Source organism: Anthonomus grandis, chromosome 17 (assembly GCF_022605725.1).
Source record: "Anthonomus grandis grandis chromosome 17, icAntGran1.3, whole genome shotgun sequence".
Classification (NCBI taxonomy): domain Eukaryota; kingdom Metazoa; phylum Arthropoda; class Insecta; order Coleoptera; family Curculionidae; genus Anthonomus; species Anthonomus grandis.
Window position 1 is genome coordinate 5,283,957 of NC_065562.1, and position 16,492 is coordinate 5,300,448.

Below are 16,492 nucleotides of genomic sequence, written 5' to 3' on the forward strand. Positions count from 1 at the left end.
CAAAACAGAGTTCAAAATACCTTTTTCATTTTCGCTGTTTCTACAATTTTGACAAGCTGTCATATCCGGATAAAAAAATTTAGCCACTTCAAATTTGGCAGTTATATTCAGAAATAAAAGACCTTTAAAATAAGGTATCACACGACCCCTCTTTTTATTTAAGATTTTAGGGGTGATCCCACCCCCTCGAAGAGGGTTACTGGTATGAGGGTGCCTTGGTAAGGAAAAGTTGTCCCCCTCGAAAATAAAATCGACGTGTTCGAGATTTTTGTAAAAAAATTTTTTTTTCATACCAAAAATACCTGTTTCGTTTTCGCTGGGACACCCTGTATAATACATACAATACATATATTAAATACATATATATAATAATAAGTTAATACATTAACAACAGTTATTAACTTTTTTGCCTGAGCATTTAATTTAAAATACACATTTTCAAATTCTTCACGTTCATCCTGTTGTTTTATTTCATCTGATCATTTGATTTCTCTTGATAATAATTCGTATATATTTCATTTCTCGATACCTCTCTACACACCGTCATGTGTAGAGAGGTACCTCACCCTCTTCTCAACGACACCAGCGCCTCTCCACACCGTCATCGGACGGCCGGCAGGCCCTGTTGCCGCTGTTACACAATTATATTTTAAGCAGAGTATTTGATCAGAATCTCACAGAAGTAACATATACAAAATTGTTAGTTGCCATTTTTCTCGCCTTTTTTTAATAGATTTAGTCTAAATGTTCTCTGGGAGACTGAGTACAGTTATCAACCACTTTATCGTTTGACTGTTTCCTGGTTAGCTTTTCAAATGATTTCTTTTTTTTTAAATATATTATTGAGGTAGTAAATTTTTGCGCGGTGGTTACCAATAAACTAAAAATCTAAAAGATTCCAATTCCATTTTTTTATGAAATCTAAAAAATACAAAAAAATCTTAAAATTCAAAATTGTATTTGTTTAAATCAAAAAAGTGGTGTTACCACTTTACTAAAACTGAACGTTTTAATGTTCTGAAGATGCTAACATGGTTAGAATCTAAACACGCATAGATATTTAATCAAAAATGTTTAGAATAGTGATAAAACTATTTTTATTTAGTGTTGAAAATAAAGTAATTTGTTATTAGGAAATCAAAAAATGATTGATGTTGCTTTTTTTTAGCCGATGGAGGAGAGAAAATGGAATGCCTGATCAGTACTTGTATGGAAAAACCACAAAATCTGTTTCATATAAAGATTTTGTCAACCTTGAGTTGGTTTTGTTTTCAAATGCAGATAATCAAAGATCCATCCCATGTTTAGTAGATGGATTTAAACCAGGTCAAAGAAAGGTAAGAGATTTTTTTAAGAACTTTTTAAGGATGATAGTATTTTTTTTTAATTTTTAATAACTTTAACGTTAAAATTTTACCAATAACTTCAATTTACTTTTTAATCTTTTGTTCTGTGAATTTTTTGAAACTTGTCACTAATAAGTCCCTACCGAAATAAGTAAATTGTTTAAGAGGTTGAAAATAGATTAACAAGCAATGGATATGTAGTGTCGAGGCGTGAAAGCCAGGGGATGAAAAATATAATCTTAAAAATAAATGCAGACAAGAGATATGATAATTTCTAAGCAAAAAGTCTCATTTAAGCATATATCAAAAGTTCACACTATTTGAGTGTTTCGTGACCGAAATATGAATTTTTCACACAAAGAAACAAGACTTCTCTCAAATAGGAAAATTGGAATCCTGTGAAAAAAGTATTTGCGAGAAGATGAAGCTTCAGCATAAAAGACTGATGTTTATTTCATTTATGTTTGAATATAAGCTCCTTTTCATGGCGACCAAATGTAAAGCATTTATTGTGAATTTAGTTAAAAACTTCTTTTTTTCAAGAAACATATTCTAAGAATAAGAATATGTTTGCATTTTTAAGGAAAACATTTTGAAGTACTTTTAAAATATATGTAAATCTTAAGTCATTAGCATGAAAACTAAAGTTCTGAAAAAAAAGAAAATTGCTTGCGCAATAAAAAAGAAATAAATATAGAAATCAATGCATGAAATAGAGAACTAAAAAAACTATTCGGTTTATTTCGAACTATTTCGGTTATAAATAGCGAGAGACTCTTAAATTATGGATTTTTTTGGATTTTACGTATAGATTCTATTTTTGTTTAAAATATGTTTCTCTCCTAATTAAATACCCTGTAAGTATACAGGGTGATTGATGTTGATGGTACCTTAGACGTTTACGGAGAATGGAAAATGGAATTTTTTTGAAAATTTGGCATCATGGATTTTAGTCACTAGGATCTAACGATTAAAAATATTTTTAGTGTTACAGCGGTGTCGCTTATACCAAAGAATAGTTGCAACTTGTTATTTTGAATGGAATACCCTGTATATTATTTTATTTACCGATCCGCTATCACTTTATGATTATTTTTGTATAAGTTGTTCCTATACCTATCTTTAGTGGTTTTCGAGAAATTAATAATTTTTTGACCAAAACATAGCTCCAAATAAATTTTTATTACTACGGCACTATTTCTGGGGTAACTTTGGTACTTTGAACTTTCTACATCTTGGCAAATTTATAACAAAGGATATGGAGGTGGCAGGAAGTCCTCACGAAGTGCACTTTGTGGATGGCTGCAGCAGGACGGCTATTCTGTAAACGCGTGAAACAACATTCACACGAGAAGTGGGCGCAGCTCACTCGAAAATTACTAAAAGTTTATTCTGTAAACAGGGGAGCGCTCACATCGTGCGAGAAATGCGTGATCACGCTTCTACTGCTAAATTGTGAGGGAAAATGGTATCCTAACCTAACTTCCGAGACAGGTGATGAAAATCCAATAAAAAAATAGCGTTGTTTTGTTTGGTTTGTTGGTTCTGATTATAAAAAAATTCCTCCGATTATTATTATTGTGTATAATAATAACCATAATATGGATTTTGCTTTTATTTATGGATTATTTATAGATTTTTGGCCTTTATGTTTTTCTTTAAATCTTGCCAAGACTAAAAATGAAAGGTATATTCAAAACTGTTTTTATTTACCCTAATGTTTCACCTTCTTTTCGCCATTGCTTCCAAGTTTTACAGGATGCCCCAGGGAATACATTTAGCGTTACAGTGATGTTTTCCCACAAGTTTTGGGCGTCTTTCTTTGTAAAACTATTTGAAAATAGTCCACTTTGTAGCTGGGGGTGTTTTTTCATCCACTCATAATTTTTTTTTGTCCATTGGTCATGGGGGTCGATCGATTACACGCTGCTATTTTAATACCACATACTACTTCTATCTAATTTCTAATTTATTAAAGTGGTAACACTAACACAGACAATTATTAATGTCTTTTAATCCGTTGTACAAAAAAATAAATAATAAATACCCGGCATCCGGTACGTCAAATGTCAAAATCCTTGTCAGGTCAGCGGCGCGTCGAACGTATGAGCGCGCGTATTCTATTGGTCGAGAATCTGGCAACGCTGTAAGAATTACATGATCGTGATGATCGTTCACCACACGGTCACTGCTATTACAGAATACTATTTTTTATACCTAGGAAGAGGAACGTGATGTGAGATCGCTTCTCTCAGGAGGAAGTGTCATTTCCTCCAAAATTACAGAATAGCCGCCCAGGAATCATCATCACACTTCACAACTTGTAACAAATACTGGGATTCATGAACGTGCTCATCGTACCAAGCTTGATGTTGGGCAGTATCTTCGTGATCTTGGTGTATGGTTCGATATTCAGATGCGACTTCGTAACCGTATATTTTGATCCCCTCCTTTGGAAATGTTGCGCCAATATGCTGAGAATTCTGTGTTTCTAGATCCATATCGATCGTAATTCCTTTCGAATCCAGATGCGAAGTGTTCGAGTAACTTCTGAGTTTTCTGAGTCGTGCCATATGATGTCCTGGATAAAATAATTAAATATTTTAAGAAATGTTGAACGGCGTGATTCTTCATCGGGCCCTCCATCCACAAAAACAATAAAAATTCAATACCGAAAATTTGGTAATTTTGCAATAACATTTAATTGAATAATTTAAGATTCGCTTATTAAAGTTTTTTGGAACTTTGCACGAGGGTTTGTCAGACTTCAAAAAGTTATCTTATATTTTTTCTGTAAAATGTACAGGGAAGCCAATAATTGACCCCCTTAAAATTTACATGGGATTTCCTATGTTCCGCTCGGCGACTTACCACCCGGTACTGTTTCTAAAAAAAAGCATTTATTATCCTAGTGCAACAAAATGTAGAAAAATGAACGATCTTCTACTCATTAAAATTCTTTTAGTCCCACTCACTTACACCCGTACCTCGACTCTTCTTAATTTTAGGTTTCTTTCGCGTGTGCCGGGAATGAGGGAATTTATTTTGTTTTCACACTCATCTACAGAAATATGAAACTTTTTCTTGGGTCCAACAAAATGTCTTTGCTTTGGTAACGTTGTATGAAATTAGGAGTATTTTCTTCCGACCATTCGATATTGATGTTTTCAAACTAGTTGAATCATAAAAATAAATGTATTGGCGCGCTCTTCTTACGCATTCCCGTTTAGCCTTGCAACATCAGCCCGTAACATGTCTTTAAAGTGACGCTGAAAAACCAACAACTGATGGGACGCCTTGATGTTACGGTGTTACGCTGTCATGATTTCGTTCACACATGTTACGTGAACATAATACGATCTTGTTACGATGTTTTTTTAGACGTTTTGCTGCCCCTCCCCCCTCGCTCGTTACGTAATATAGTCGCCTTCGCTCTTATCGTGCGGGTTCAAAGGTCACCACGTAATATGAATCAAATTGAAAAATCAGTGGCTGCCAAAATGTTATTTCCTTGAGAGTTTGACAATACATTGAAAACTGTCATGTGACATATTAAACAAAAACAAAAGTAAGGACACAAAGTCACCGTCTCATCCAATCTATATAATTTCTTAAAAAAGCTTAAAAGCTACACGTGTTTCGCTCCTGTCGGAGCATCATCAGGCCTAGACCTACACAGATCACATTACAACTAACAACAAAAGAAAAAAATTTTTTTTTTGTGTAAAAGGAAGAAGCCGAAGTCTGAAGATTTAAGTGAATGTGTAAAAATGAAGTAACAAATTTGACTAAAAAAAGAAACTAATTATAACTATCATTATCACTAACAGAGTCGGAAAACTCTTCGTCATTTTCCGAATCTTCTTCAAATGGAGCACTAATCGATGGTTCAAGCACCAGGTTCTAATAATGTTTTCTGTGTGATCCACTGATTTCCGCCAATACTCCTTTGTGATGTGATTCAATGCCTCATTCCAAACAGCTTCAACCTGGTCAGATCTAAGCCCAGCACCCACATGCTTCTCATAATAAGATTTTGACCCTGCCCATATAAGCTCAATGGCATTAAACTGACAATGGTATGGTGGCAATCTTAAAACTTCATGGCCATATTCACGTACTATTTCGTCACCAGCATATATTTTTGGTCTTTTCAGCGATTTTGCAATTGAAATAAGTTCGGATTTTAGCATATATGGCAAGAGATTCTGATTTTCTTTTACTAACCATACATAAATTTCGCTTTTTCTCCAACTTCCATTTGGTTGTTTATTCAAAATTCTTGAATGATACGACGCATTGTCTAATACTATTAAGGAAGGTCTTCCAAGTTCGGTATTAACTGTTCCTTTAACCATTTTTCAAACATTTCGCAATTCATATTGTCATGATAATCCATACTTTTAGACTTAGAAGAAAAAATTAAACTTGCACCTGGAACGAATCCCGTTGAAGACCCGGCATGTAAAATAATAAATCGTTTTCCCTGACCATATCCTTTTTTTCTTTTTACGCTTTTCACAGATTCATCTTGCTAAGATTTTATTCCACTCCCGTTTGAAAATATCCAAGTTTCATCTAAGAATGCCATTTTCCTTAACTTTCATTTTGTGTATATTGTCTTAAAAATCCTATTTGTTGGCTCACAATATTTAGTAGTGCACACAAATATCTTCTATTGCAGTCTTTTTTTATAGCGAAAACCTATACTTTTAATTAATTTTGATAAAGCAGAAAGTCCAATTTCCAAAGTGCCGCGTTGCTGTAAAACATCCCTCAGAAATGGCAGCGTTATATTTGTTTTTAGCCTATATAGTTCATAAATCCTATCCCTTACTTCCATTTTTACACATTCACTTAAATCTTCAGTCTTCGGCTTCTTCCTTTTACACTTTTTTTTCTTCTTGGGAATAAGATTGTTCTTGTTTTCATATACAACCTTTTGCACCATTCTTAAACTAATTCCAAGCGCTTTAGCTTTTTAGACATTTATCATTTTATCTTCTTTTGATACATTAACGCTGCATATTGCTGTTTCGTTTATCTGACGCGTAGTTAAAAAACGTTGTAGCGCAAATTGAAATGAAACGTAAGTACAAAAGTTTGTCGTTGATAATCCGATACACCCGCACGACAAGAGCAATTTTGACTATAGTTGAGTGCTTCCTAATATATGAATTTAATATTTAAAATTGGGTTAGGCTTTAAATATGGATTGTACTAAAATTCTGTAATTATCTCATGTTAGAAATAACAAAATAATTATCAATATTTAATTAGGTACTATTTACTTGCATCAAACGTAACGACAAGCGAGAAGTAAAGGTCGCACAACTAGCTGGTTCAGTTGCGGAACATTCGGCCTATCACCACGGCGAGATGTCGTTGTGCATGACCATCGTTAATTTGGCGCAGAACTATGTGGGGAGCAACAACATCAACTTACTGGAGCCCAGAGGTCAGTTCGGTACTCGCCTAACTGGAGGAAAGGATTCCGCGAGTCCCAGGTGGGTCAAAATTCTTTTTTTTATTGTAATAGACTGTCATTGCGGCGTAAAAAATCAGCTAATAATTAAACTTTATTTAGGATAAATTAGCGGTTTTGACATGAATCTCATATTTCAGGAATTTTATTTAACACGATTTGACGGCTTATTTTCAAAACAGTAATTATACTTTTGTTACAGTTAGTAAGATCAATCTATGCAGGTTGTTTTTGGTCAAAAACAAGAAAGTATATCTGTTGCAGGTTTTTGGGTAACAACTCAGCCTAAATTCCATTGGTCCGTAATTACAGATACGTAATAATATCCGTGACTTTACCCCATCCACTAGAGACAAGCGTAGCCGTAAAATGACGTTATATTTTTACTCGAGTTTTGGTGTTTACAGTTTTGAAGTGAGTCCTCCCACAATTGCTTCAACCTATTTTTATTCCTTGAATGTAAAGGGGTTCTCGGATCCTATAGAGCCCATTAAAGTTAAAAGCTAAAGTTAAAATATTGTCCGCCTTGGCGCAAAGCTCGATATAAAACCCTGGTTCTCCTCCATATATATACTAGGAAACCTTGGTGTTCTAAATAATTTTGGCACTGACTATTAATTAAAAAGCCGCAATAGTCACATTTAAAATATTTGGAACCCGGAGTCGAACCCAAACTCGACATTCTAAAAAGAATGTCGAGTCGAAAAATAACTAGTAAAAAAAAATTGGTCAAAATAACAATAAAAAACAAATAGCACAACGGACCAAAAATACGGAATGAAGTTCGAATTAACCAACTTCTATAGGGTAAGGTAAGGTAAGTCGGTGATATTTTTATTTAAACGTGAGCAATTTGTATTTCTAAAGATAATATAATTTGCTTGACCTTTCTATCCAAAAGTTCAATATTTTACACAATTGTTCATTTACAAAAAATGCTAAAATAATGTCAATTTTGACAGAAAAACATATACTCAAAAAAATACCATCGGTTAGGTAATTTGGTTATAGGTAAGTTTATTTGGTGATAGTGGAGAGGTATTTTGGTGATATGGGGATTAGGACCAGTAAAAAATAAAATTATTGAAATCGTGTATGTATAATTCATAAGAAAACATTGAGTTATTAGTATATATAACAAACATTATTCTGAGTCAGTTGAACGATGCTCATCACAACTGTCTTAGAACCTCTGGAGCTTAGTACTCCTGAAGGCCCTGGTTGTGGCTGTGTTGGTATGTGAGGATCAGTTAACCATTTTGCACTGGAGTCTCTGGTTTTAACCCCCGGTTTTACTTTGCTCACTGCACTTGCAGAAGGTAGTAAAAATAAATTGTCAGTGCTGGATTTTTCCAAAGGAGGCTCAGAAGGAAGTATATCATCAAGTCTAGCGACTGTTTGATTTTCTCGAAGAGTCTCAGTTAGTTTTGATGGGGCTATAGCTTCGGGTGAGATAGCATCTTTATTCAAAGGACAGATTCCACTTTTTCGAAAGGCATGTTCAATATTAGTGGGGGTAAAACTTTTAATCATTGCTACAGAAAATATTTCGTTGAAGTTATAACGGCTAGGTTTTTCACCGTTTTCATTTTTCATGTAATCGTTTAAGCAGTTAGTCGAAGCGGATTTTAAGGGACGATAAACGCCCACATCAAGCGGCTGGAGCAGATGGTTTGTGTGTGCTGGAAAGGTGAAGAGATGAATATTATTTTGCTTTGCTAATTCTAAAACAGCCAATGACAAATGTGAAGCATGAGAGTCCATTAAGAGAATTATGGGTCTTTCTTTTGGTATGGAATTAATAAAAAACTGGAACCATTCCAAAAAAATATCAGAGTTTATCCAGCCTTTCGGTGACAGTTTTACTAATGAGTTAGGTATGGCTCCACGGGCTAAATCAGGGTTCCAACGCACACCTTTGAAAATTACTAGGGGTGGTATAAAGGTGCCATTGTCACAAATGCAGCCGAGAACTGTAGTTGTTTCTCCCCTGTCTGCGTAACTCCTTTTGTAAACATAACACTTGCCTAGAGCCGTCACAACTTTGTTGGGTTTTACTACAAACGACAACCCCGTTTCTTCACAATTCCAAATTCTCCCTGGCGTATTTTTAATGTCCAATTTTGTAGTAAGAGTGTCTAATTTTGTATAGAAATCAGCAAACATAGTGGGATTTGCCATGGAAGCTCGATATGCAGCTAAGTTTTCTGGCACACGTAATGCTAGCCCATTTTTTTTTTTAAAGCCACCACTTGGTAGCCAGTTCATTATCCGCATTTAAAAAATTTTCACGACCAACCGATTTTGCAACCGAAAACGCTAGTTTTCTAATATTGTGGACAGTAAGATCAAATCCTAACTCTTGCATGACTATAATATAATTAAATATTCGGACTTCCAAGTCTGCCGGTAGAGCAAAGGGCCTTCCCAACTTTGATAAGTCGTGGATAACCGGATGACCTTCTGCATTTTCAGTTTTCGTTAAATATCTCTTTAAAGATGTCCAAACAATCTTCATGTCTTTCGATGCTTTGTATATGGACACACCTTCTTCACTGACCATTTGTGCTGCTCTTGCTTCTCATAATTTCTGTACTTTCCTTTGGGCATTTTATCTGCCATCTTATGGTAGGTAATTTGGTGATAGGTAGATAGGTATGTTGGTGATACCCTGAAACAAACAACTAATTACATTTCGCAAAAATGCATTAAATTTACTAACGTATAAAACCCTAAAATCCTTTAAAAATCCGCTAAGAAGTCGAATAACAATTTTATTTAAACGTCTCTATTGCAACCTCACAGTTTTGCATGCAAAATGTCTAAGAAAATGGCTAACTTACTTAAGCCGTAACAGGAGCAAATGATGTTTTAAAGTCAATATGATTACAGTACATTAATGAGTAGCATATTTCTTATAGGATAATACATAAATTAACACTTATTCTTTAAAATTACAGCTAACACAAAAAAAATCAATTTATGTTACAAAAATTATTAAATTTAACAAGTTTATTTACCGGCAAGAACGGAAAGTTTTGCTAGACGTAAACAAATGAAACGAAGCGCAGTACAGACCGTGCGGTATGGAGGGGATATTTCACAGAGCTGTTCGACACGATTCGAGACCTCCCCGTGAATAGGTAAGTTAATGAACAATTGTTAGAAAACTATTACCAATTTACCTATACCACCAACATACCTTACCTTACCCTACGTGTTTTCCGTCACGTAAGTACGTGAAACCTTTTGGGTCTCTTATTGGCTGATAGCAATCACGTGGTCCCAATGGATCCGTAATTACGTATCAATCTGGATTCAGGCTCACGGTTTAACCACAAAATCCACTTCAGAGGTTCCCAATAACGCAATTCTGAATCACATTGACGACGCTGCTTTTTTTAGAGATACCGACTTTTTTGTATTCCAGATTGAGCGTACTGAATGGAGAAAGATTTTACTACATTTCTGAAGCCTTACAAAGTTTAACAAGAAGGAAAAATACAAAGTCAACGTCATTACACATCACATCAGTCATTACACGCTACATTTATGAGACAAACGAGGTTATTGCGATAAAATTTTGAAATTTTAAGATATTGTAAACATGACTGACCAATTGTTGTAATTATTGCAATTAAGTATTGGACAAAATTATAGCAACAAAGATATTTTCATTTTTTATTCCCATTATACACAACCTACCATTATTAAATCAAAATTAAATGATAAATCTTAAATATAATCTATAATTAAATGGAAAAAAAGTATTAATTTTTTATTACACAACAGATATTTTTAGTTCTAAAAACTAAAAAATTAAAAGGTAATTATCAAAAAAAAAATATATATATATAAACACTTTTTTATATAAGGACTAATAATGATTGGCGACTGCGAGAGCCAGGGCAAAACGTTAATGTTATTTTTTTGCAACTTTTTTTTTACTTCAAAGAATGTCTTGGGTTATTAACGTGCTGAAATATGAATATTATAGGCATAAATTCCTCACAATAGGGATAAAACCAAATCTATTATTTTGGAATACTAGTACAGTTAGTTTTTTTTTTGGCGAAAATAGGCGATTTCTTGATACTTTGCCAAAAGTTCCCTGGTGCTTTTTTGAAAAACTCAAAACTTTTTGGAAATTTTTTTTAATCGATTTTTTGCAAAAACGATGGGTTTTAGGAAAAAGTGTCCGAAACAAAAAATGTTTATGATTAAATTGCCTGGAATATTTATTCCAGGATCTTTTCTGTAAAATCAAATGCGCAGAAGATAGAAGGCGCTAAAGTCACCTAAAATTACTTTTTCCAAAATTTCGTCCTAAAATAATTTTTTTTGCTGTTTTAAATATTTTCAATTTGTAGAACTCGAAAAAATATACAAAAATGATGTATGCAGTTTTTTTTTCAATATTTCGTTATGGAGATACAGCGCTTTATTTTCTAAAAATCACATTATATCAATTTGAATGTGATTTTTGGAAAATATATTTTTTACGAAACTACCCAATTTTAAAAAGTTTTGAATATAATTATCTACAATTACTACCCGTGTTTGTTGCTGTACATCAATAATTGCACATCAAACGAATGATTAATAGCGATTAGTTCTTGTTTAGATTATTTCCCAGATAATAAAAAAATAATAAAATAAGTTGTATAACTTGGCCTGTATATCTCTCTCTATTTTAAATGGAAAAAGAAAATCATTCACACTACAATAAAACATCAAAGTATACTTTCAGATGGACACGTATGGTATGGGCGCCTATCATACGCGTGACGTCAAGTATATAATTCAAATGTAAATTTTCACATGGACGCGTAGAGCGTATGGCTGTGAGGGTGCCTCCTGCGTAGGAACGCGAGGCTCCAATTGCTCGGATCTAATCAGTTGCTTTCAGATGGTACGACGCGTTTTACTGGCGTTTATCTTTAATTGAGTGTTGATCGTTGCCGATATATACCAACAAATATTCCGTTTGTTATTTTTAATAAGAAAACTAACAGAAAATGGCTGATAATCATAATAATATTGATACTGAACTTTTATAATTTTATAAAATATTGTTATTAACATAGCTTTTGGTATTTAAATAATTAAATGTATTTTACTATCTTGCCAAGAAACCTCTCCATCACGTATGAAATAATTAGCAAACACGTCTCTTACTGTATTACTGGAGTCTTTGTTACGGTCACTAAAAAAATTTAACGATAACCAAAAACTGGAGTTTTGAATAGGAGTTCTAAATCTAATAAAAACAATTACAAAATTCTTTGCCATCGATACCACAATGGGAATATACATATAATTAACAACTACGGCAATTGGCCACAGGCTTCAGAATCGACAACAATATCAACATCAGCGGTTTCACCCTCATCTGGAAGTTATACATCGATTCCTTTACGTTCTTCTGCGCCTTCCAATGAAAATACTATTCCTAGTGATAATGAGAATGAATATAGATAGTAGACGGCATCTATAGTTTTCTATTTCCCTCCTAAAATTTTGTTAATTACTTGTAATAATACAACAAATACAAATATATTTATGTACCTACGCAAAATCCCTATGCTTTTCTTATTTTGTTCGGCATTACTTTATCATACTATTTATCATACTTTTGCGAATGATATGATACTAATTATTATAGAAAAAATAAATGTATAGTAAATTTTTACTTGCCTTAGAGTCACACATAACCGTTCCCATCGAAATTGACAGTAGGATCACATTTGGATGCTTCAAATTGTTTCCTATTTTATTATGTAATTCATCAAACGTTGTTGACATACGAAAATAATTAAAGAACTTTTTTGGGTGTTCATGTAATTCCGAATACATTGTAACGAATGCACCTTTAAGTAATCGCTTTTTAACAATGGGGTGCACCCATATATTTTTCTTTTGTTTACCCTTTTTTAAAAAGTAATAATATGCAGTAATGGCAATAACGCCAGATGTTTCCTCTTGCATGTTCATTTTTCTATTGCCGTCAACTGTAGTCTGTACGCCCCATGTGAAAGTAAAAACGACGCGTCGTAATACGCGTCCATCTGAAAGGGCACAAATAGTTATTTATGTCACAAGTGTTTAAAATGATCTTTTTTTTATGAATGGGAAATTTGTCAATTGACAATTCACATGAATAAAAAAGGGAATTTTACACATGTGTCTTTTACAATTTCTTCTGCTACCGAAGAAAACATGAAAAAAAATCAAAAATACCAAATTACTTTACGCACTAGCGTGTAAAAAAAAACTTTTAATATTTTTTTGACAAGTTATAAATTAAATGTGAAATAAACTTTAAATTACTTTTTACGCGCTATACTTCGTAAGAAGATCTTTTTAGGCACTAGTGCGTAAAAAGTCTATATAAACCCAAACCAATATGTAAATATAATAACAATATATAAACCCAGCCCAACCCAACCCTGGGTGTTTTGTGACTTATGATTAAGTTTTGGTGATTATGATGCCCTCTATCGTGTGTGTTATTGCATCTACATCGACTTACACGAGTAGTAATTATAGACAATTATATTCTAAACTTTTTTGTCTTTTTCTTCAAATTGAATAGTTTTCGTAAGAAATAGAATCCAAGAAATGTTTGAGTAAACCAAAAATAATCCAAAGAGGGGGGGAATGACACAATTATTTCGTCAACTACATGCTCCGGGAAATAGAACAACCCTAGAAAATTATTACTTGCCATTGATATTGATATAATGCGATTTTTTGAAAATAAACGCGCTGTATCTCGATAACGAGATTTTTAAAATTTGAAGTTTTTTTTGAGTTCCATACGTTAAAAATGTTTGAAACAGTAAAAAAAATATTTCTTTACAAAGTCCGAGGTTATATCTACACCCGAATTTTCAAGGGCCATAACCATAGGCTCGTACTCTTCAGTCAGTCCCTGCGACATTATAACTCCTAAGAATTCATCATCCAATGGTTTCCCAATGGAGATCAGTTGCTGGGAAAGAGCCATTACTTCATTTACGTAGCTCTCCATGGTGCTAAAGTTTTCTAGCCTTATGGAGCATAAACTTCGGAGCAGTCTAAGTCTTCGATGCAACCCTTTGTCTTCAAACGCCTTTTTAAGGGCACTCCATGCATCCTTAGCGTTTTTGGCTTGCATCACGTGCGGAAACGTCGACTTATCCAGAGAAAGAATTATTTTTGACAAGGCTTTCTCCTCACGTCGCGCTTTAGCCGCACTATCAGCATCCGCAGCCCATTCTCCAGTAACACAGTTCCAAAGTCCGTCTAACTTTAATAACGCACTCATTTGGAAGTTCCACACCGAATAATTTTCACGCCCTTTCAGTTTATCAACTGCCGAACCGATTATTGTACTTTCGTTACTCGCCATTATATTTTTTAACGACGCAACGGCACGACTAAACAAACATAAAAATAAACCAAATCAAGTGTTTTGCGCTCCTGGGCCCATAACCTGTTGGAATATACAGGATTCAGGACGCAATGAACACCAAAATTAATTTATTTAAGCTATTTATTTAAAGAACGAAATTAATCGATAAAATGTAATGATTATAAAACGGGCTCCGCGAGACAACTACTTTTAACTTTATTTTTTAAAGGCGATGCTTACAGAAACAGAAACACAAACTGCCTAATAAACATTTTTTAAAAAGGCCACTTGCCAGGAAATCGAATACAAGCTCAGCAGATTTATTAATAGTGATGTAAGCTCTTGAGCCCAACAAAAAAACTATAAACTAATATATCGACCTTTTTATATTGGAATAACAAGAACTTTGGCGCCCTGTATCTTCTGCGCAAGTGATTCTATAGAAAAGTTTTCCAAAAAAGTGCGGGGATAGGTATCGCTACTTTTTGTTTTTGAGCTTTTGATAAGGAACACTAAGATTTCGCCTATTTTTGCCGACAGATTAACCGTACTATACACTTCAGACAATAACAATTTTTACTGTGTTTGATTATAGAAATTAACACACTTTTTAACCTTACTATATTTAATAATCTAAAGGGAACTACACAAAGTTTCGGTCTCAAACGTATTTATTAATTAATCCTAATTAATTAAAATTAATTCATTCTAACAATAGACTACACGTGTTTCGCTCATATTAAGAGCATCATCAGACCTAAAAATTTAAAACAAAGAAACTAAATACAATAACAACGTTAAAGTTACAGAAAATTGGTACCTTAAAAATCAACTACAAACAGTACATACTTTACGGTCACATTATACGCACACACTAAATAAAATAAATTTATAGGAATGTGATACGCCACAAGTTTGTAAAAAACTAAATTAAAATTGATAAACTACAAAAATATAAAATTATTGTCCTAAGCTAACCTACTGCTAGTTTCAAAAAACACGTCAGTTAAGCAATGTAAACTACTACGCTACCAGGTCCTTAGAGATATTTCTAGTAGAAGTGGAGTATGTCAGGCAATATTGTTAAAAAGGAGTCCGGGTTCAAAATTAAAAACGTCGTTAACACAGTCTAGGATTGGGCTTTTCTTGACTCTGGTGCATTCTAATTTTTCTAGAAGATCCAGTTTTCTGCTTTTATAACATTCATGCATGACTGATATATGATCAGGAACAGTAAAATTGTGGCCCGAGAACAATAAATGCGTAGCAAAGGCCGACTTGATTGAATCTAGGTCTCTTTGAGAAATTGGACTTCGATTGTTCGTTGTCGATGTATTCGAGGGGAACACAACTTTGCTGAAACATCAAGCTAATATGTGCAACTTTTTGCTTTTTAAGTGACTCCACAAAAAGAAATCCAAAGGTGATAAATCTGACGATATTCAATGGCACCAATTCATCGATCTGGAAACGTCTGATCTAAATATTGTCGAGCACGTAAGGCCTAATGTGGTGGGGCACCATCCTGTTGGAACATCAACCTATTCGCACTCGAGTACTTCTATGAGAATTTCCACTTCCATGAGTGTTTATTGGAAAAAATGCAAAAATTGCAATAAACATACAATTGAAAACGGATTTCGAACTATACATGTTTAACTTTTAAGTTTAAGGATGACACCTAACTGCCGGATACCCTGTATTTTTGTATTATTTTAATTATGCATGGTTTCCCAAAACAACTTTTTGTTAGAAGTTATTACCTAACCCCTTCGTAACGGGGACAACTCATTTTAAATTTGTGACTTTTCGAATGATATATTTTTTTTCTAATGAAAGACTTTAATGGATGACTGCGTTTGCATTACTGTTTTTATTCTGTCATAAATGAAACTTAAGTTAGGTAACGAATAATTATTCCTTTGGAGCCTTCCACAAGATTCATTGCTCTCATAAGTGAGTTATATAAGAACCAGTTGTTATTTTGCGTAGTACAATTGCCAGACCAGAAAACAAATTTGGAAATATATTTTTCCTTTTCAATTATTTTTAACAAAGCATCGGCTTCACCTTTTTTCAAAGCTTTATGTATATGGAATAACTTTTATTTGACACCTATTTATTTAAGGTGGCCAACACTTGTGCTTTAATAATAATTGGTATAAGTCCATTGAATAATACTAGAAGATAATAATTCTATAAAAAGGCCTGAACAGTTGACGTGTAACTTGATCATATTTAAGCCAAATGTCCTATTAGGGCATC

The 16,492-nt window shown here is 33.6% G+C and overlaps 1 protein-coding gene across 3 annotated transcripts in view; it reads left to right on the forward strand.

Annotated features, from left to right (window-relative positions):
• Positions 1-16,492, forward strand: part of LOC126746342 (DNA topoisomerase 2) — a 229,390-nt gene that overhangs the window by 84,522 nt on the left and 128,376 nt on the right. For all 3 annotated transcript variants that reach the window (XM_050454561.1, XM_050454562.1, XM_050454563.1), the window contains exons 10-11: positions 1,169-1,337; positions 6,627-6,853. In XM_050454561.1, the coding sequence (XP_050310518.1) occupies positions 1,169-1,337; positions 6,627-6,853 (396 nt within the window). The remainder of the gene's footprint in view (positions 1-1,168; positions 1,338-6,626; positions 6,854-16,492) is intronic.